Source organism: Heptranchias perlo, unplaced genomic scaffold, assembly GCF_035084215.1.
Source record: "Heptranchias perlo isolate sHepPer1 unplaced genomic scaffold, sHepPer1.hap1 HAP1_SCAFFOLD_645, whole genome shotgun sequence".
NCBI lineage: Eukaryota > Metazoa > Chordata > Chondrichthyes > Hexanchiformes > Hexanchidae > Heptranchias > Heptranchias perlo.
Window position 1 is genome coordinate 83,621 of NW_027139672.1, and position 22,054 is coordinate 105,674.

The 22,054-nt window shown below is 53.6% G+C and overlaps 1 protein-coding gene across 1 annotated transcript; it reads right to left on the reverse strand.

Annotated features, from left to right (window-relative positions):
- Positions 1-638: 638 nt before the first annotated feature.
- On the reverse strand, positions 639-21,738 carry LOC137318084 (interferon-induced transmembrane protein 5-like). Its single transcript, XM_067981051.1, has 2 exons — positions 21,223-21,738; positions 639-1,338 (listed from the first exon to the last, which is right to left on the reverse strand). The coding sequence occupies exons 1-2, from the start codon at positions 21,544-21,546 to the stop codon at positions 1,177-1,179; spliced, it is 486 nt and encodes a 161-aa protein (XP_067837152.1). The 5' UTR covers positions 21,547-21,738; the 3' UTR covers positions 639-1,176.
- Between the last annotated feature and the right edge of the window lie 316 nt (positions 21,739-22,054).

Consider the following 22,054-nt stretch of genomic DNA (forward strand, 5'->3'; position numbering starts at 1 on the left):
ACTGTCGGACGGTCAGTGCTGAGGGAGAGCCGCACTGTCGGAGGGTCAGTGCTGAGGGAGCGCCGCACTGTCGGAGGGTCGGTACTGAGGGAGCGCCGCACTGTCGGACGGTCAGTACTGAGGGAGCGCCGCACTGTCGGAGGGTCGGTACTGAGGGAGCGCCGCACTGTCGGAGGGTCGGTACTGAGGGAGCGCCGCACCGTCGGAGGGTCGGTACTGAGGGAGCGCCGCACCGTCGGAGGGTCAGTACTGAGGGAGCCCCGCACTGTCAGAGGTGCCGTCTTTCGGATGAGACGTTAAACCGAGGGCCCCGTTTGCCCTCTCAGGTGGACGTAAAATCCCACGACCACTATTGGAAGAAGAGCAGGGGGGAGTTCTCCCCGGGGTCCTGGGGCCGATATTTCTCCCTCAAGCAACATCACTAAAAAACAGACGATCTGGGTCATTCTCACATTGCTGTTTGTGGGATCTTGCTGTGTGTAAATTGACTGTGGTGTGTCCGTCATTACAACAGTGACTAAATACTTTTTTTGAGTTGTAATCAGCTGGGAATTGCCTTGGGATGTCCTGAGGCGGTGAAAGACACTGTAAAAATGCAATCAGTCCAACGGAGGTACAGAATTGAAAGTGTGTGGATATCTGTCCTCGTTGCAATTTTATTTCTGTATTTAAAGAAAAACAAGAGAGACGGGAAGTGACATAACTTAATATAAATATGCTGACGCAGTAACAGGAAACCTTTTGTAAATAGGGCCCAACGCCCATCAGTAAAATCAACTCCTGTCTGTAACATGATCTGGCCTTTCCTCCCATCTCGTTTATTGCTGCCTCCGGCTTTGTCCTCGAGGGGGTTCGGATCCAGAGACCCTCCGATACCCGCCTCAGTCAGAGCCGAGCAGGCTATTTGACCATGGGGGGAATCGCGGCCGAGTGGGCCAGTTGTTGGTCAAGTGTCCGCAGCGCGAACGGATCGGGGCAGCTCCCCCCACTGCCGCCCGTCCCCGACCCTACCCTGCCCGGGCTGTGGACACGGCCTGTCTGAGGGAGAAGGGGGTGCTGCACCTCTTCTGTCTGTGTCCCACGAGCTGCCGATTGCAATCCCTCAGAGTTTTGAGATGAGACGAGTCCTCTCCCCTCTGCCCTGGGGCGGGGTGGTGGGGGGGAATCACACAGCCCTCAGTGGGCCAAACGGACCAGGTAGGACACGAGGACGATCAGAGCCAGGGCCAGGAGCACGCTGACAACACAGGCCCCAAAACTGGCGATGCTGCACCACTCCGCCCTCTTCTGGCACCTCTGGGCTTTCTCCTCATCTCCCCGTTTCTCATTCTCCATGGCCTGTGGAAAATGGAAACAAGAAACCACTGTGAGTGGAGGGGTCCCTCTCATCAACGGGGCTTATATATAGAGTAACAGATACCCCGGGGAGTGGGTTATAGGCTGGAGTCCAATCGAGGGGTTCGGGGGGGTTTATATATAGAATAACAGATACCCGGGGAGTGGGTTATAGGCTGGAGTCCAATCGAGGGGTTCGGGGGGTTTATATATAGAGTAACAGATACCCGGGGAGTGGGTTATAGGCTGGAATCTAATCGAGGGGTTTATATATAGAGTAACAGATACCCCGGGGAGTGAGTTATAGGCTGGAGTCTAATCGAGGGGTTCGGGGGGTTTATATATAGAGTAACAGATACCCGGGGAGTGGGTTATAGGCTGGAGTCTAATCGAGGGGTTCGGGGGGTGTATATATACAGTAACAGATACCCCGGGGAGTGGGTTATAGGCTGGAATCCAATCGAGGGGTTCGGGGGGTTTATATATAGAGTAACAGATACCCCGGGGAGTGAGTTATAGGCTGGAGTCGAATCGAGGGGTTCGGGGGGTTTATATATAGAGTAACAGATACCCCGGGGAGTGAGTTATAGGCTGGAGTCCAATCGAGGGGTTCGGGGGGTTTATATATAGAGTAACAGATACCCGGGAGTGAGTTACAGGCTGGAATCTCATCGAGGGGTTCGGGGGGGGTTTATATATAGAGCAACAGATACCCCGGGGAGTGGGTTATAGGCTGGAGTCTAATCGAGGGGTTCGGGGGGTTTATATATAGAGTAACAGATACCCGGGAGTGAGTTGCAGGCTGGAGTCCAATCGAGGGGTTCGGGGGGTTTATATATAGAATAACAGATACACGGGAGTGAGTTGCAGGCTGGAATCTAATCGAGGGGTTCGGGGGGTTTATATATAGAATAACAGATACCCGGGAGTGAGTTATAGGCTGGAATCTAATCGAGGGGTTCGGGGGGTTTACATATAGAGTAACAGATACCCCGGGGAGTGAATAATAGGCTGGAGTCCAATCGAGGGGTTCGGGGGGTTTATATATAGAATAACAGATACCCCGGGGAGTGAGTTACAGACTGGAATCTAATCGAGGGGTTCGGGGGGGGTTTATATATAGAGTAACAGATACCCCGGGGAGTGGGTTATAGGCTGGAGTCAAATCGAGGGGTTCGGGGGGTTTATATATAGAGTAACAGATACCCGGGAGTGAGTTGCAGGCTGGAGTCTAATCGAGGGGTTCGGGGGGTTTATATATAGAATAACAGATACCCGGGAGTGAGTTGCAGGCTGGAATCTAATCGAGGGGTTCGGGGGGTTTATATATAGAATAACAGATACCCGGGAGTGAGTTACAGGCTGGAATCGAATCGAGGGGTTCGGGGGGTTTATATATAGAATAACAGATACCCGGGAGTGAGTTACAGGCTGGAATCGAATCGAGGGGTTCGGGGGGTTTATATATAGAATAACAGATACCCCGGGGAGTGAGTTATAGGCTGGAGTCCAATCGAGGGGATCAGGGGGTTTATATCCAGAATAACAGATACCCGGGAGTGAGTTACAGGCTGGAATCTAATCGAGGGGTTCGGGAGGTTTATATATAGAATAACAGATACCCGGGAGTGAGTTACAGGCTGGAATCTAATCGAGGGGTTCGGGAGGTTTATATATAGAATAACAGATACCCGGGAGTGAGTTACAGGCTGGGATCTAATCGAGGGGTTCGGGGGGTTTATAGAGAGAATAACAGATACCCGGGAGTGAGTTACAGGCTGGAATCTAATCGAGGGGTTCAGGGGGTCTATATATAGAATAACAGATACCCGGGAGTGAGTTACAGGCTGGAATCTAATCGAGGGGTTCAGGGGGTCTATATATAGAATAACAGATACCCGGGAGTGAGTTACAGGCTGGAATCTAATCGAGGGGTTCAGGGGGTCGATATATAGAATAACAGATACCCGGGAGTGAGTTACAGACTGGATTCAAATCGAGGGGTTCAGGGGGGTTTATACATAGAATAACAGATACCCGGGAGTGAGTTACAGGCTGGAATCTAATCGAGGGGTTCAGGGGGGTTTATATATAGAATAACAGATACCCGGGAATGAGTTACAGACTGGAATCTAATCGAGGGGTTCGGGGGGGTTAGATATGGAATAACAGATGCCCGGGAGTGACTTACAGACTGGAATCTAATCGAGGGGTTCAGGGGGGTTTATATACAGAATAACAGATACCCGGGAGTGAGTTACAGGCTGGAATCTAATCGAGGGGTTCGGGGGGGTTATATATAGAATAACAGATACCCGGGAGTGAGTTACAGACTGGAATCTAATCGAGGGGTTCAGGGGGGTTTATATATAGAATAACAGATACCCGGGAGTGAGTTACAGACTGGAATCTAATTGAGGGGTTCAGGGGGGTTTATATATAGAATAACAGATACCCGGGAGTGAGTTACAGGCTGGAATCTGATCGAGGGGTTCAGGGGGGCTGATATGTACAATAACAGATTCCCGGGAGTGAGTTACAGGCTGGAATCTAATCGAGGGGTTAGGGGGGTTTATATGTAGAATAACAGATACCCGGGAGTGAGTGACAGACTGGAATCTAATCGAGGGGTTCAGGGGGTCTATATATAGAATAACAGATACCCGGGAGTGAGTTACAGGCTGGAATCTAATCGAGGGGTTCAGGGGGTCTATATATAGAATAACAGATACCCGGGAGTGAGTTACAGGCTGGAATCTAATCGAGGGGTTCAGGGGGTCTATATATAGAATAACAGATACCCGGGAGTGAGTTACAGGCTGGAATCTAATCGAGGGGTTCGGGGGGTTATATGTAGAATAACAGATACCCGGGAGTGAGTTACAGACTGGATTCTAATCGAGGGGTTCAGGGGGGTTTATACATAGAGTAACAGATACCCGGGAGTGAGTTACAGGCTGGAATCTAATCGAGGGGTTCGGGGGGTTTATATATAGAGTAACAGATACCCGGGAGTGAGTTGCAGGCTGGAGTCCAATCGAGGGGTTCGGGGGGTTTATATATAGAATAACATATACACGGGAGTGAGTTGCAGGCTGGAATCTAATCGAGGGGTTCGGGGGGTTTATATATAGAATAACAGATACCCGGGAGTGAGTTATAGGCTGGAATCTAATCGAGGGGTTCGGGGGGTTTATATATAGAGTAACAGATACACGGGAGTGAGTTGCAGGCTGGAATCTAATCGAGGGGTTCGGGGGGTTTATATATAGAATAACAGATACCCGGGAGTGAGTTATAGGCTGGAATCTAATCGAGGGGTTCGGGGGGTTTATATATAGAATAACAGATACCCGGGAGTGAGTTACAGGCTGGAATCTAATCGAGGGGTTCGGGGGGGGGTTTATAGAGAGAATAACAGATACCCGGGAGTGAGTTACAGGCTGGAATCTAATCGAGGGGTTCAGGGGGTTTATATATAGAATAACAGATACCCCGGGGAGTGAGTTACAGGCTGGAATCTAATCGAGGGGTTCGGGGGGTTTATATATAGAATAACAGATACCCCGGGGAGTGAGTTACAGGCCGGAATCTAATCGAGGGGTTCGGGGGGTTTATATATAGAATAACAGATACCCCGGGGAGTGAGTTACAGGCTGGAATCGAATCGAGGGGTTCGGGGGGTTTATATATAGAATAACAGATACCCCGGGGAGTGAGTTATAGGCTGGAGTCCAATCGAGGGGATCAGGGGGTTTATATACAGAATAACAGATACCCGGGAGTGAGTTACAGGCTGGAATCTAATCGAGGGGTTCGGGAGGTTTATATATAGAATAACAGATACCCGGGAGTGAGTTACAGGCTGGAATCTAATCGAGGGGTTCGGGAGGTTTATATATAGAATAACAGATACCCGGGAGTGAGTTACAGGCTGGGATCTAATCGAGGGGTTCGGGGGGTTTATATATAGAATAACAGATACCCGGGAGTGAGTTACAGGCTGGAATCTAATCGAGGGGTTCAGGGGGTCTATATATAGAATAACAGATACCCGGGAGTGAGTTACAGGCTGGAATCTAATCGAGGGGTTCAGGGGGTCTATATATAGAATAACAGATACCCGGGAGTGAGTTACAGGCTGGAATCTAATCGAGGGGTTCAGGGGGTCGATATATAGAATAACAGATACCCGGGAGTGAGTTACAGGCTGGAATCTAATCGAGGGGTTCGGGGGGTTATATGTAGAATAACAGATACCCGGGAGTGAGTTACAGACTGGATTCAAATCGAGGGGTTCAGGGGGGTTTATACATAGAATAACAGATACCCGGGAGTGAGTTACAGGCTGGAATCTAATCGAGGGGTTCAGGGGGGTTTATATATAGAATAACAGATACCCGGGAGTGAGTTACAGGCTGGAATCTAATCGAGGGGTTCAGGGGGGTTTATATATAGAATAACAGATGCCCGGGAGTGACTTACAGACTGGAATCTAATCGAGGGGTTCAGGGGGGTTTATATACAGAATAACAGATACCCGGGAGTGAGTTACAGGCTGGAATCTAATCGAGGGGTTCGGGGGGGTTATATATAGAATAACAGATACCCGGGAGTGAGTTACAGACTGGAATCTAATCGAGGGGTTCAGGGGGGTTTATATATAGAATAACAGATACCCGGGAGTGAGTTACAGACTGGAATCTAATTGAGGGGTTCAGGGGGGTTTATATATAGAATAACAGATACCCGGGAGTGAGTTACAGGCTGGAATCTGATCGAGGGGTTCAGGGGGGCTGATATGTACAATAACAGATTCCCGGGAGTGAGTTACAGGCTGGAATCTAATCGAGGGGTTAGGGGGGTTTATATGTAGAATAACAGATACCCGGGAGTGAGTGACAGACTGGAATCTAATCGAGGGGTTCGGGGGGTGTTTATATATAGAATAACAGATACCCCGGGGAGTGAGTTACAGGCTGGAATCTAATCGAGGGGTTCGGGGGGGTTTATATATAGAGTAACAGATACCCCGGGGAGTGAGTTATAGGCTGGAGTCTAATCGAGGGGTTCGGGGGGGTTTATATATAGAGTAACAGATACCCCGGGGAGTGAGTTACAGGCTGGAGTCCAATCGAGGGGTTCGGGGGGGGTTTATATATAGAATAACAGATACCCGGGGAGTGAGTTACAGGCTGGAATCTAATCGAGGGGTTCGGGGGGGGGTTTATAGAGAGAATAACAGATACCCGGGAGTGAGTTACAGGCTGGAATCTAATCGAGGGGTTCGGGGGGTTTATATATAGAATAACAGATACCCGGGGAGTGAGTTACAGGCTGGAATCTAATCGAGGGGTTCGGGGGGGGGTTTATAGAGAGAATAACAGATACCCGGGAGTGAGTTACAGGCTGGAATCTAATCGAGGGGTTCAGGGGGTTTATATATAGAATAACAGATACCGCGGGGAGTGAGTTATAGGCTGGAATCTAATCGAGGGGTTCGGGGGGTTTATATATAGAATAACAGATACCCCGGGGAGTGAGTTACAGGCTGGAATCGAATCGAGGGGTTCGGGGGGTTTATATATAGAATAACAGATACCCCGGGGAGTGAGTTATAGGCTGGAGTCCAATCGAGGGGATCAGGGGGTTTATATATAGAATAACAGATACCCGGGAGTGAGTTACAGACTGGAATCTAATCGAGGGGTTCGTGGGGTTTATATATAGAATAACAGATACCCGGGAGTGAGTTACAGACTGGAATCTAATCGAGGTGTTCGGGGGGGTTATATATAGAATAACAGATACCCGGGAGTGAGTTACAGACTGGAATCTAATCGAGGTGTTCGGGGGGGTTATATATAGAATAACAGGTACCCGGGAGTGAGTTACAGACTGGAATCTAATCGTGGGGTTCGGGAGGTTTATATATAGAATAACAGATACCCGGGAGTGAGTTACAGACTGGAATCTAATCGAGGTGTTCGGGGGGGGTTGTATATAGAATAACAGATACCCGGGAGTGAGTTACAGACTGGAATCTAATCGAGGGGTTCGGGGGGTTTATTTTTAGAATAACAGATACCCGGGAGTGAGTTACAGGCTGGAATCTAATCGAGGGGTTCGAGGGGTTTATATATAGAATAACAGATACCCGGGAGTGAGTTACAGGCTGGAATCTAATCGAGGGGTTCGTGGGGTTTATATATAGAATAACAGATACCCGGGAGTGAGTTACAGGCTGGAATCTAATCGAGGGGTTCAGGGGGTTTATATATAGAATAACAGATACCCGGAGTGAGTTACAGTCTGGAATCTAGTCGAGGGGTTCGGGGGGTTTATATGTAGAATAACAGATACCCGGGAGTGAGTTACAGACTGGAATCTGATCGAGGGGTTCAGGGGGTTTGTGTATAGAATAACAGATACCCGGGAGTGAGTTACAGGCTGGAATCTAATCGAGGGGTTCGGGGGGGTTATATGTAGAATAACAGATACCCGGGAGTGAGTTACAGGCTGGAATCTAATCGAGGGGTTCGGGGGGTTGAAAATATAGAATAACAGATACCCGGGAGTGAATTACAGGCTGGAATCTAATCGAGGGGTTCGTGGGGGTTTATATATAGAATAACAGATACCCGGGAGTGAGTTACAGAATGGAATCTAATCGAGGGGTTCGGGGGGTTTTTATGTAGAATAACAGATACCCGGGAGTGAGTGACAGACTGAAATCTAATCGAGGGGTTCGTGGGGTTTATATATAGAATAACAGATACCCGGGAGTGAGTTGCAGACTGGAATCTAATCGAGGGGTTCGGGGGGTTTATATACAGAGTAACAGATACCCGGGAGTGAGTTACAGGCTGGAATCTAATCGAGGGGTTCGGGGGGTTTATATATAGAATAACAGATACACGGGAGTGAGTTACAGGCTGGAATCTAATCGAGGGGTTCGGGGGGTTTATATATAGAATAACAGATACCCGGGAGTGAGTTACAGACTGGAATCTAATCGAGGGGTTCGGGGGGTTTATATATAGAATAACAGATACCCGGGAGTGAGTTACAGGCTGGAATCTAATCGAGGGGTTCGGGGGGTTTATATATAGAATAACAGATACCCGGGAGTGAGTTACAGGCTGGAATCTAATCGAGGGGTTCGGGGGGTTTATATATCGAATAACAGATACCCGGGAGTGAGTTACAGGCTGGAATCTAATCGTGGGGTTCGGGGGGTTTATAGAGAGTATAACAGACACCCGGGAGTGAGTTACAGGCTGGAATCTAATCGAGGGGTTCGGGGGGTTTATATATAGAATAACAGATACCCGGGAGTGAGTTACAGACTGGAATCTAATCGAGGGGTTCGGGAGGGTTTATATATAGAATAACAGATACCCGGGAGTGAGTTACAGACTGGAATCTAATCGAGGGGTTCGGGGGGTTTATATATAGAATAACAGATACACGGGAGTGAGTTACAGACTGGAATCTAATCGAGGGGTTCGGGGGGTTTATATATAGAATAACAGATACCCGGGAGTGAGTTACAGGCTGGAATCTAATCGAGGGGTTCGGGGGGGTTTATATATAGAATAACAGATACCCGGGAGTGAGTTACAGACTGGAATCTAATCGAGGGGTTCGGGGGGGTTTATATATAGAATAACAGATACCCGGGAGTGAGTTACAGGCTGGAATCTAATCGAGGGGTTCGGGGGGTTTATATGTAGAATAACAGATACCCGGGAGTGAGTTACAGACTGGAATCTAATCGAGGGGTTCGGGGGGGTTTATATATCGAATAACAGATACCCGGGAGTGAGTTACAGGCTGGAATCTAATCGAGGGGTTTGGGGGGTTTATATATAGAATAACAGATACCCGGGAGTGAGTTACAGGCTGGAATCTAATCGAGGGGTTCGGGGGGTTTATATATAGAATAACAGATACCCGGGAGTGAGTTACAGGCTGGAATCTAATCGAGGGGTTCGGGGGGTTTATATTTCGAATAACAGATACCCGGGAGTGAGTTACAGACTGGAATCTAATCGAGGGGTTCTGGGGGTTTATATATAGAATAACAGATACCCGGGAGTGAGTTACAGGCTGAAATCTAATCGAGGGGTTCGGGGGGTTTATATATAGAATAACAGGTACCCGGGAGTGAGTTACAGGCTGGAATCTAATCGAGGGGTTCGGGGGGTTTATATATAGAATAACAGATACACGGGAGTGAGTTACAGACTGGAATCTAATCGAGGGGTTCGGGGGATTTATATATAGAATAACAGGTACCCGGGAGTGAGTTACAGGCTGGAATCTAATCGAGGGGTTCGGGGGGTTTATATATAGAATAACAGATACCCGGGAGTGAGTTACAGGCTGGAATCTAATCGAGGGGTTCGGGGGGTTTATATATAGAATAACAGATACCCGGGAGTGAGTTACAGGCTGGAATCCAATCGAGGGGTTCGGGGGGTCTATATATAGAATAACAGATACCCGGGAGTGAGTTGCAGGCTGGAATCTAATCGAGGGGTTCGGGGGGTTTATATATAGAATAACAGATACCCGGGAGTGTGTTACAGGCTGGAATCCAATCGAGGGGTTCGGTGGGGTTTATATATAGAATAACAGATACCCGGGAGTGAGTTGCAGACTGGAATCTAATCGAGGGGTTCGGTGGGGTTTATATATAGAATAACAGATACCCGGGAGTGAGTTACAGACTGGATTCTAATCGAGGGGTTCGGGGGGTCTATATATAGAATAACAGATACCCGGGAGTGAGTTACAGGCTGGAATCTAATCGAGGGGTTCGGGGGGTTTATATATAGAATAAAAGATACCCAGGAGTGAGTTACAGACTGGAATCTAATCGAGGGGTTCGGGGGTTTATATATAGAATAACAGAAACCCGGGAGTGAGTTACAGACTGGAATCTAATCGAGGGGTTCGGGGGGTTTATATATCGAATAACAGATACCCGGGAGTGAGTTACAGGCTGGAATCTAATCGAGGGGTTCGGGGGGTTTATATATAGAATAACAGATACCCGGGAGTGAGTTACAGTCTGGAATCTAATCGAGGGGTTCGGGGGGTTTATATATAGAATAACAGATACCCGGGAGTGAGTTACAGTCTGGAATCTAATCGAGGGGTTCAGGGGGTTTATATATAGAATAACAGATACCCGGGAGTGAGTTACAGGCTGGAATCTAATCGAGGGGTTCAGGGGGTTTATATATAGAATAACAGATACCCGGGAGTGAGTTACAGTCTGGAATCTAATCGAGGGGTTCAGGGGGTTTATATTTCGAATAACAGATACCCGGGAGTGAGTTACAGACTGGAATCTAATCGAGGGGTTCTGGGGGTTTATATATAGAATAACAGATACCCGGGAGTGAGTTACAGGCTGAAATCTAATCGAGGGGTTCGGGGGGTTTATATATAGAATAACAGGTACCCGGGAGTGAGTTACAGGCTGGAATCTAATCGAGGGGTTCGGGGGGTTTATATATAGAATAACAGATACACGGGAGTGAGTTACAGACTGGAATCTAATCGAGGGGTTCGGGGGGTTTATATATAGAATAACAGATACCCGGGAGTGAGTTACAGGCTGGAATCTAATCGAGGGGTTCGGGGGGTTTATATATAGAATAACAGATACCCGGGAGTGAGTTACAGGCTGGAATCTAATCGAGGGGTTCGGGGGGTTTATATATAGAATAACAGATACCCGGGAGTGAGTTACAGGCTGGAATCCAATCGAGGGGTTCGGGGGGTCTATATATAGAATAACAGATACCCGGGAGTGAGTTACAGGCTGGAATCTAATCGAGGGGTTCGGGGGGTTTATATATAGAATAACAGATACCCGGGAGTGTGTTACAGGCTGGAATCCAATCGAGGGGTTCGGTGGGGTTTATATATAGAATAACAGATACCCGGGAGTGAGTTGCAGACTGGAATCTAATCGAGGGGTTCGGTGGGGTTTATATATAGAATAACAGATACCCGGGAGTGAGTTACAGACTGGATTCTAATCGAGGGGTTCGGGGGGTCTATATATAGAATAACAGATACCCGGGAGTGAGTTACAGGCTGGAATCTAATCGAGGGGTTCGGGGGGTTTATATATAGAATAAAAGATACCCAGGAGTGAGTTACAGGCTGGAATCTAATCGAGGGGTTCGGGGGGTTTATATATCGAATAACAGATACCCGGGAGTGAGTTACAGACTGGAATCTAATCGAGGGGTTCGGGGGGTTTATATATAGAATAACAGATACCCGGGAGTGAGTTACAGACTGGAATCTAATCGAGGGGTTCGGGGGGTTTATATATCGAATAACAGATACGCGGGAGTGAGTTACAGGCTGGAATCTAATCGAGGGGTTCGGGGGGTTTATATATAGAATAACAGATACCCGGGAGTGAGTTACAGTCTGGAATCTAATCGAGGGGTTCGGGGGGTTTATATATAGAATAACAGATACCCGGGAGTGAGTTACAGTCTGGAATCTAATCGAGGGGTTCAGGGGGTCTATATATAGAATAACAGATACCCGGGAGTGAGTTACAGGCTGGAATCTAATCGAGGGGTTCAGGGGGTTTGTGTATAGAATAACAGATACCCGGGAGTGAGTTACAGGCTGGAATCTGATCGAGGGGTTCGTGGGGTTTATATATAGAATAACAGATACCCGGGAGTGAGTTGCAGGCTGGAATCTAATCGAGGGGTTCGGGGGGTTTATATACAGAATAACAGATACCCGGGAGTGAGTTACAGGCTGGAATCTAATCGAGGGGTTCGTGGGGTTTATATATAGAATAACAGATACCCGGGAGTGAGTTACAGGCTGGAATCTAATCGAGGGGTTCGGGGGGGTTTATATATAGAATAACAGATACCCGGGAGTGAGTTACAGGCTGGAATCTAATCGAGGGGTTCGGGGGGGTTTATATATCGAATAACAGATACCCGGGAGTGAGTTACAGGCTGGAATCTAATCGAGGGGTTCGGGGGGTTTATATATAGAATAACAGATACCCGGGAGTGAGTTACAGACTGGAATCTAATCGAGAGGTTCGGGGGGTTTATATATAGAATAACAGATACCCGGGAGTGAGTTACAGGCTGGAATCTAATCGAGGGGTTCGGGGGGTTTATATATAGAATAACAGATACCCGGGAGTGAGTTACAGGCTGGAATCTAATCGAGGGTTTCGGTTGCTGATCTGCTGGTGAGCTGGTGGATGGCCCGGGTGAGAGGTTTTATCGAGGGGGCTGTCACCGACAAACGTGTCTGGAAATCCCCTGGTGATTTTTCTGAAAGACTGCAAGAGAAAATGCCGGAAACACACCATCCAGTCACTGTACACTGACTGGTGTCTCTCAGTCCCCTCTCTCTCAGGGAGATATCTGTACACTGACTGGTGTCTCTCAATCCCCTCTCTCTCAGGGAGATATCTGTACACTGACTGGTGTCTCTCAGTCCCCTCTCTCTCAGGGAGATATCTGTACACTGACTGGTGTCTCTCAGTCCCTCTCTCAGGGAGATATCTGTACATTGACTGGTGTCTCTCAGTCCCCTCTCTCTCAGGGGGATATCTGTACACTGACTGGTGTCTCTCAGTCCCCTCTCTCTCAGGGAGATATCTGTACACTGACTGGTGTCTCTCAGTCCCCTCTCTCTCAGGGAGATATCTGTACACTGACTGGTGTCTCTCAGTCCCTCTCTCAGGGAGATATCTGTACACTGACTGGTGTCTCTCAGTCTCTCTCTCTCAGCGAGATATCTGTACACTGACTGGTGTCTCTCAGTCCCCTCTCTCTCAGGGAGATATCTGTACACTGACTGGTGTCTCTCAGTCCCCTCTCTCTCAGGGAGATATCTGTGCACTGACTGGTGTCTCTCAGTCCCCTCTCTCTCAGGGAGATATCTGTGCACTGACTGGTGTCTCTCAGTCCCTCTCTCTCAGGGAGATATCTGTACACTGACTGGTGTCTCTCAGTCCCCTCTCTCTCAGGGAGATATCTGTACACTGACTGGTGTCTCTCAGTCCCCTCTCTCTCAGGGAGATATCTGTACACTGACTGGTGTCTCTCAGTCCCCTCTCTCTCAGGGAGATATCTGTACACTGACTGGTGTCTCTCAGTCCCCTCTCTCTCAGGGAGATATCTGTACACTGACTGGTGTCTCTCAGTCCCCTCTCTCTCGGGGAGATATCTGTACACTGACTGGTGTCTCTCAGTCCCCTCTCTCTCAGGGAGATATCTGTACACTGACTGGTGTCTCTCAGTCCCCTCTCTCTCAGGGAGATATCTGTACACTGACTGGTGTCTCTCGGTCCCCTCTCTCTCAGGGTGATATCTGTACACTGACTGGTGTCTCTCAGTCCCTCTCTCTCAGGGAGATATCTGTACACTGACTGGTGTCTCTCAGTCCCCTCTCTCTCAGGGAGATATCTGTACACTGACTGGTGTCTCTCAGTCTACTCTCTCTCAGGGAGATATCTATACACTGACTGGTGTCTCTCAGTCCCCTCTCTCTCAGGGAGATATCTGTACACTGACTGGTGTCTCTCAGTCCCTCTCTCTCAGGGAGATATCAGTACACTGACTGGTGTCTCTCAGTCCCCTCTCTCTCAGGGAGATATCTGTACACTGACTGGTGTCTCTCAGTCCCCTCTCTCTCAGGGAGATATCTGTACACTGACTGGTGTCTCTCAGTCCCCTCTCTCTCAGGGAGATATCTGTGCACTGACTGGTGTCTCTCAATCCCCTCTCTCTCAGGGAGATATCTATACACTGACTGGTGTCTCTCAGTCCCCTCTCTCTCAGGGAGAAATCTGTACACTGACTGGTGTCTCTCAGTCCCCTCTCTCTCAGGGAGATATCTGTACACTGACTGGTGTCTCTCAGTCCCCTCTCTCTCAGGGAGATATCTGTACACTGACTGGTGTCTCTCAGTCCCCTCTCTCTCAGGGAGATATCTGTACACTGACTGGTGTCTCTCAGTCCCCTCTCTCTCTCAGGGAGATATCTGTACACTGACTGGTGTCTCTCGGTCCCCTCTCTCTCAGGGAGATATCTGTACACTGACTGGTGTCTCTCAGTCCCCTCTCTCTCAGGGAGATATCTGTACACTGACTGGTGTCTCTCAGTCCCCTCTCTCAGGGAGATATCTGTACACTGATTGGTGTCTCTCAGTTCCATCTCTCTCAGGGAGATATCTGTACACTGACTGGTGTCTCTCAGTCCCCTCTCTCTCAGGGAGATATCTGTGCACTGACTGGTGTCTCTCAGTCCCCTCACTCTCAGGGAGATATCTGTACACTGACTGGTGTCTCTCAGTCCCCTCACTCTCAGGGAGATATCTGTACACTGACTGGTGTCTCTCAGTCCCCTCACTCTCAGGGAGATATCTGTACACTGACTGGTGTCTCTCAGTCCCCTCACTCTCAGGGAGATATCTGTGCACTGACTGGTGTCTCTCAGTCCCCTCACTCTCAGGGAGATATCTGTACACTGACTGGTGTCTCTCAGTCCCCTCACTCTCAGGGAGATATCTGTACACTGACTGATGTCTCTCAGTCCCCTCACTCTCAGGGAGATATCTGTGCACTGACTGGTTTCTCTCAGTCCCTCTCTCTCAGGGAGATATATGTACACTGACTGGTGTCTCTCAGTCCCTCTCTCTCAGGGAGATATCTGTACACTGACTGGTGTCTCTCAGTCTCTCTCTCTCTCTCAGGTAGATATCTGTCCACTGACTGGTGTCTCTCAGTCCCCTCTCTCTCAGGGAGATATCTGTACACTGACTGGTGTCTCTCAGTCCCCTCTCTCTCAGGGAGATATCTGTACACTGACTGGTGTCTCTCAGTCCCCTCTCTCTCAGGGAGATATCTGTACACTGACTGGTGTCTCTCAGTCCCCTCTCTCTCAGGGAGATATCTGTGCACTGACTGGTGTCTCTCAATCCCCTCTCTCTCAGGGAGATATCTATACACTGACTGGTGTCTCTCAGTCCCCTCTCTCTCAGGGAGATATCTGTACACTGACTGGTGTCTCTCAGTCCCCTCTCTCTCAGGGAGATATCTGTACACTGACTGGTGTCTCTCAGTCCCTCTCTCTCAGGGAGATATCTGTACACTGACTGGTGTCTCTCAGTCCCTCTCTCTCAGGGAGATATCTGTACACTGACTGGTGTCTCTCAGTCCCCTCTCTCTCAGGGAGATATCTGTACACTGACTGGTGTCTCTCAGTCCCTCTCTCTCAGGGAGATATCTGTACACTGACTGGTGTCTCTCAGTCCTCTCTCTCAGGGAGATATCTGTACACTGACTGGTGTCTCTCAGTCCCCTCTCTCTCAGGGAGATATCTGTACACTGACTGGTGTCTCTCAGTCCCCTCTCTCTCGGGGAGATATATGTTCACTGACTGGTGTCTCTCAGTCCCCTCTCTCTCATGGTGATATCTGTACACTGACTGGTGTCTCTCAGTCCCCTCACTCTCAGGGAGATATCTGTGCACTGACTGGTGTCTCTCAGTCCCCTCACTCTCAGGGAGATATCTGTACACTGACTGGTGTCTCTCAGTCCCCTCTCTCAGGGAGATATCTGTACACTGACTGGTGTCTCTCAGTCCCCTCTCTCTCAGGGAGATATCTGTACACTGACTGGTGTCTCTCAGTCCCTCTCTCTCAGGGAGATATATGTACACTGACTGGTGTCTCTCAGTCTCCTCTCTCTCAGGGAGATATCTGTACACTGACTGGTGCCTCTCAGTCCCCTCTCTCTCGGGGAGATATCTGGACACTGACTGGTGTCTCTCAGTCCCCTCTCTCTCGGGGAGATATCTGTACACTGACTGGTGCCTCTCAGTCCCCTCTCTCTCGGGGAGATATCTGTACACTGACTGGTGCCTCTCAGTCCCCTCTCTCTCGGGGAGATATCTGTACACTGACTGGTGTCTCTCAGTCCCCTCTCTCTCAGGGAGATATCTGTACACGGACTGGTGTCTCTCAGTCCCCTCTCTCTCAGGGAGATATCTCTGCACTGACTGGTGTCTCTCAGTCCCCTCTCTCTCAGGGAGATATCTGTACACTGACTGGTGTCTCTCAGTCCCCCCTCTCTCGGGGAGATATCTGTACACTGACTGGTGTCTCTCAGTCCCTCTCTCTCAGGGAGATATCTGTACACTGACTGGTGTCTCTCAGTCTCCTCTCTCTCAGGGAGATATCTGTACACTGACTGGTATCTCTCAGTCCTCTCTCTCAGGGAGATATCTGCACACTGACTGGTGTCTCTCAGTCCCCTCTCTCAGGGAGATATCTGTACACTGACTGGTGTCTCTCAGTCCCTCTCTCTCAGGGAGATATCTGTACACTGACTGGTGTCTCTCAGTCCCTCTCTCTCAGGGAGATATCTGTACACTGACTGGTGTCTCTCAGTCCCCTCTCTCTCAGCGCGGACACGGGGACTATGGACACGGGGAGCGCGGACACGGGGACTATGGACATGGGGAGCGCGGACACGGGGACTATGGACGCGGGGAGCGCGGACACGGGGAGTGCGGACACTGGGAGTGCAGACACGGGGACTATGGACACGGGGAGTGCAGACACGAAGACTGTGGACACGGGGAGTGCAGACACGGGGAGTGCAGACACGGGGACTATGGACACGGGGAGTGCAGACACGGGGAGTGCAGACACGGAGACTGTGGACACGGGGACTATGGACACGGAGACTGTGGACACGGGGAGTGCAGACACGGGGACTATGGACACGGGGAGTGCAGACACGGGGAGTGCAGACACGGGGACTATGGACACGGGGAGTGCAGACACGAGGACTATGAACACGGGGAGTGCAGACACGGGGAGTGCAGACACGGGGAGTGCAGACACGGGGAGTGCAGCCACGGGGAGTGCAGCCACGGGGACTGTGGACACGGGGAGTGCAGACACGGGGAGTGCGGACACGGGGACTATGGACACGGGGAGTGCAGACACGGGGACTGTGGACACGGGGAGTGCAGACACGGGGTGTGCGGACACGGAGACTGTGGACACGGGGAGTGCAGACACGGGGAGTGCAGACACGGGGAGTGCAGACACGGAGACTGTGGACACGGGGAGTGCGGACACGGGGAGTGCGGACACGGGGACTATGGACACGGGGAGTGCAGACACGGGGACTGTGGACACGGGGAGTGCAGACACGGGGTGTGCGGACACGGAGACTGTGGACACGGGGAGTGCAGACACGGGGAGTGCAGACACGGGGAGTGCAGACACGGAGACTGTGGACACGGGGAGTGCGGACACGGGGAGTGCGGACACGGGGAGTGCAGACACGGGGAGTGCAGACACGGGGACTATGGACACGGGGAGTGCAGACACGGGGAGTGCAGACACGGAGACTGTGGACACGGGGACTATGGACACGGAGACTGTGGACACGGGGAGTGCAGACACGGGGACTATGGACACGGGGAGTGCAGACACGGAGACTGTGGACACGGGGAGTGCAGACACGGGGAGTGTGGACACGGGGAGTGCAGACACGGAGACTGTGGACACGGGGAGTGCAGACATGGAGACTGTGGACACGGGGAGTGCGGACACGGGGAGTGCAGACACGGGGAGTGCAGACACGGGGACTGTGGACACGGGGAGTGCAGACACGGAGACTGTGGACACGGGGAGTGCAGACACGGGGAGTGCGGACATGGGGAGTGCAGACACGGGGCGTGCGGACACGGGGAGTGCAGACACGGGGACTATGGACACGGGGAGTGCAGACACGGAGACTATGGACACGGGGAGTGCGGACACGGGGTGTGCAGACACGGGGAGTGCAGACACGGGGAGTGCAGACACGGGGAGTGCGGACACGGGGAGTGCAGACACGGGGAGTGCAGACACGGGGAGTGCAGACACGGGGACTATGGACACGGGGAGTGCAGACACGGGGAGTGCAGACACGGAGACTATGGACGCGGGGAGCGCGGACACGGGGACTATGGACACGGGGAGTGCAGACACGGAGACTGTGGACACGGGGAGTGCGGACACGGGGAGTGCAGACACGGGGAGTGCAGACACGGGGACTATGGACACGGGGAGTGCAGACACGGAGACTGTGGACACGGGGAGTGCAGACACGGGGAGTGCAGACACGGTGAGTGCAGACACGGGGAGTGCAGACACGGAGACTATGGACACGGGGACTATGGACACGGGGAGTGCGGACACGGGGAGTGCGGACACGGGGAGTGCGGACACGGGGAGTGCGGACACGGGGAGTGCGGACACGGGGAGTGCGGACACGGGGAGTGTGGACATGGGGAGTGCAGACACGGGGAGTGCAGACACGGGGAGTGCAGACACGGAGACTGTGGACACGGGGAGTGCAGACACGGGGAGTGCAGACACGGGGACTATGGACACGGGGACTATGGACACGGGGACTGTGGACACGGGGAGTGCAGACACGGGGAGTGCAGACACGGGGAGTGCAGACACGGGGAGTGCGGACACGGGGAGTGTGGACACGGGGAGCGCGGACACGGGGAGCGCGGACACGGGGACTGTGGACACGGGGACTATGGACGCGGGGACTATGGACACGGGGACTGTGGACACGGGGAGTGCAGACACGGGGAGTGCAGACACGGGGAGTGCAGACACGGGGAGTGCGGACACGGGGAGTGTGGACACGGGGAGCGCGGACACGGGGAGCGCGGACACGGGGACTGTGGACACGGGGACTATGGACGCGGGGAGCGCGGACACGGGGAGCGCGGACACGGGGAGTGCGGACACGGGGAGTGCGGACACGGGGAGTGCGGACACGGGGACTATAGACGCGGGGAGCGCGGACACGGGGAGTGCGGACACGGGGAGTGCGGACACGGGGACTATGGACACGGGGAGTGCGGACACGGGGAGTGCAGACACGGAGACTGTGGACACGGGGAGTGCAGACACGGGGAGTGCAGACACGGGGAGTGCAGACACGGGGACTATGGACGCGGGGAGCGCGGACACAGGGAGTGCAGACACGGGGACTATGGACACGGGGAGTGCGGACACGGGGAGTGCGGACACGGGGAGTGCAGACACGGGGAGTGCAGACACGGGGACTACGGACACGGGGAGTGCGGACACGGGGACTATGGACACGGGGAGTGCGGACACGGGGAGTGCGGACACGGGGACTATGGACGCGGGGAGCGCAGACACGGGGAGTGCGGACACGGGGAGTGCGGACACGGGGAGTGCGGACACGGGGACTATGGACGCTGGGAGCGCGGACACGGGGAGTGCGGACACGGTGAGTGCGGACACGGGGAGTGCAGACACGGGGAGTGCAGACACGGGGACTATGGACACGGGGAGTGCGGACACGGGGAGTGCGGACACGGGGAGTGCGGACACGGGGACTATGGACGCGGGGAGCGCAGACACGGGGAGTGCAGACACGGTGAGTGCGGACACGGGGAGTGCAGACACGGGGAGTGCAGACACGGGGACTATGGACACGGGGAGTGCGGACACGGGGAGTGCGGACACGGGGAGTGCGGACACGGGGAGTGCGGACACGGGGAGTGCGGACACGGGGAGTGCGGACACGGGGAGCGCGGACGCGGGGACTATGGACGCGGGGAGCGCGGACACGGGGAGCGCGGACACGGGGAGTGCGAACGCGGGGACTATGGACGCGGGGAGCGCGGACACGGGGAGCGCGGACACGGGGAGTGCGGACGCGGGGACTATGGACGCGGGGAGCGCGGACACGGGGAGTGCAGTCACGGAGACTGTGGACACGGGGAGCGCGGACACGGTGAGTACGGACACGGGGAGTACAGACACGGGGAGTGCAGACACGGGGACTATGGACACGGGGAGCGCGGACACGGGGAGCGCGGACACGGGGAGCGCGGACACGGGGAGCGCGGACGCGGGGACTATGGACGCGGGGAGCGCGGACACGGGGAGCGCGGACACGGGGAGTGCGGACGCGGGGACTGTGGACGCGGGGACTGTGGACGCGGGGACTGTGGACGCGGGGACTGTGGACGCGGGGACTGTGGACACGGGGACTGTGGACGCGGGGACTGTGGACACGGGGACTGTGGACGCGGGGACTGTGGACACGGGGACTGTGGACGCGGGGACTATGGACGCGGGGACTGTGGACGCGGGGACTGTGGATACGGGGAGCGCGGACGCGGGGACTATGGACGCGGGGAGCGCGGACGCGGGGAGCGCGGACGCGGGGACTATGGACGCGGGGAGCGTGGACGCGGGGAGCGCGGACGCGGGGAGCGCGGACGCGGGGACTATGGACGCGGGGACTATGGACGCGGGGAGCGCGGACGCGGGGACTATGGACACGGGGACTGTGGACACGGGGACTGTGGACACGGGGAGCGCGGACACGGGGAGCGCGGACACAGGGAGCGCGGACGCGGGGACTATGGATGCGGGGAGCGCGGACGCGGGGACTGTGGACACGGGGACTATGGACGCGGGGAGCGCGGACGCGGGGACTGTGGACGCGGGGAGCGCGGACGCGGGGAGCGCGGACGCGGGGAGCGCGGACGCGGGGACTGTGGACACGGGGAGCGCGGACGCGGGGAGCGCGGACGCGGGGACTGTGGACACGGGGAGCGCGGACGTGGGGACCGTGGACGCGGGGACTATGGACGCGGGGAGCGCGGACGCGGGGAGCGCGGACGCGGGGAGCGCGGACGCGGGGACTATGGACGCGGGGAGCGCGGACGCGGGGAGCGCGGACGCGGGGAGCGCGGACGCGGGGAGCGCGGACGCGGGGACTATGGACACGGCCTCCCTTACCTTGACTGCATTGACGAGGGCGACGATCCCCACACAGGAACACCCGAAAACCACACTGCAGACGGCCAACCAGAAACACCTTCTCAGAGGGGGGGAGAGAGGCCGACCCCCTCGATCCCCTTCACCCCCGTCTCCTCCCATCAGCGGCCGGTCCGCCTCTGCTCTCCCGTTGGCCTTGGGCACCGCGATGGCCACCTCTGCCTTCCCCTCGAGGTCAGGGGTCGCGGTCGGGGGGCCGCTCTCCGTCCCCGGACTCTCTGCCCTCGCGATCTCGGCCATCTCCACGCAACTGGTGCTGTCAGTCAGCCTGTACCCCCCCGACATCGTAGCTTGGGCCGAGGGGGGTCCCTGAAAGGCAAACGGAGAGGTCGGGGGGCAAAGGTTAAAGGTCGGGAAAAGGCCGCCTCCCTCCCCTACGGCTGCCCCTGTCCTTTCCCCTCCTCACAGCCCCAGACGGGGACGCTCGTCCTCCCACTCCCACCGTCTCGTCGACCTGGGCCCACCACCTCGGAGCAGCTCTTCACGAAAATCTGACTTCCCCCCTCGGGAAAAACCCTGTCAACAAATTCCTCTTTTCATGATTTCTCATCAGTTGCTTCCTGTCGTGGATTGGCGCTCCCCTCCCCTCCCCTTCCCGGCACAGTGCTGACTGCGTCTTCTCACACTTCTTCAAACCTCCAGCAGCACAGGAGGCGGCCACTCGGCCCATCCTGCCTGTGCCGGCTCTTTGAAAGAGCTATCCCATTCGTCCCACTCTCCCCCGCTCTTTCCCCGCAGCCCGGCAAATTTCTCCCCTTCCACTATTTATCAATTCCCTTTTTGAAAGTTACGA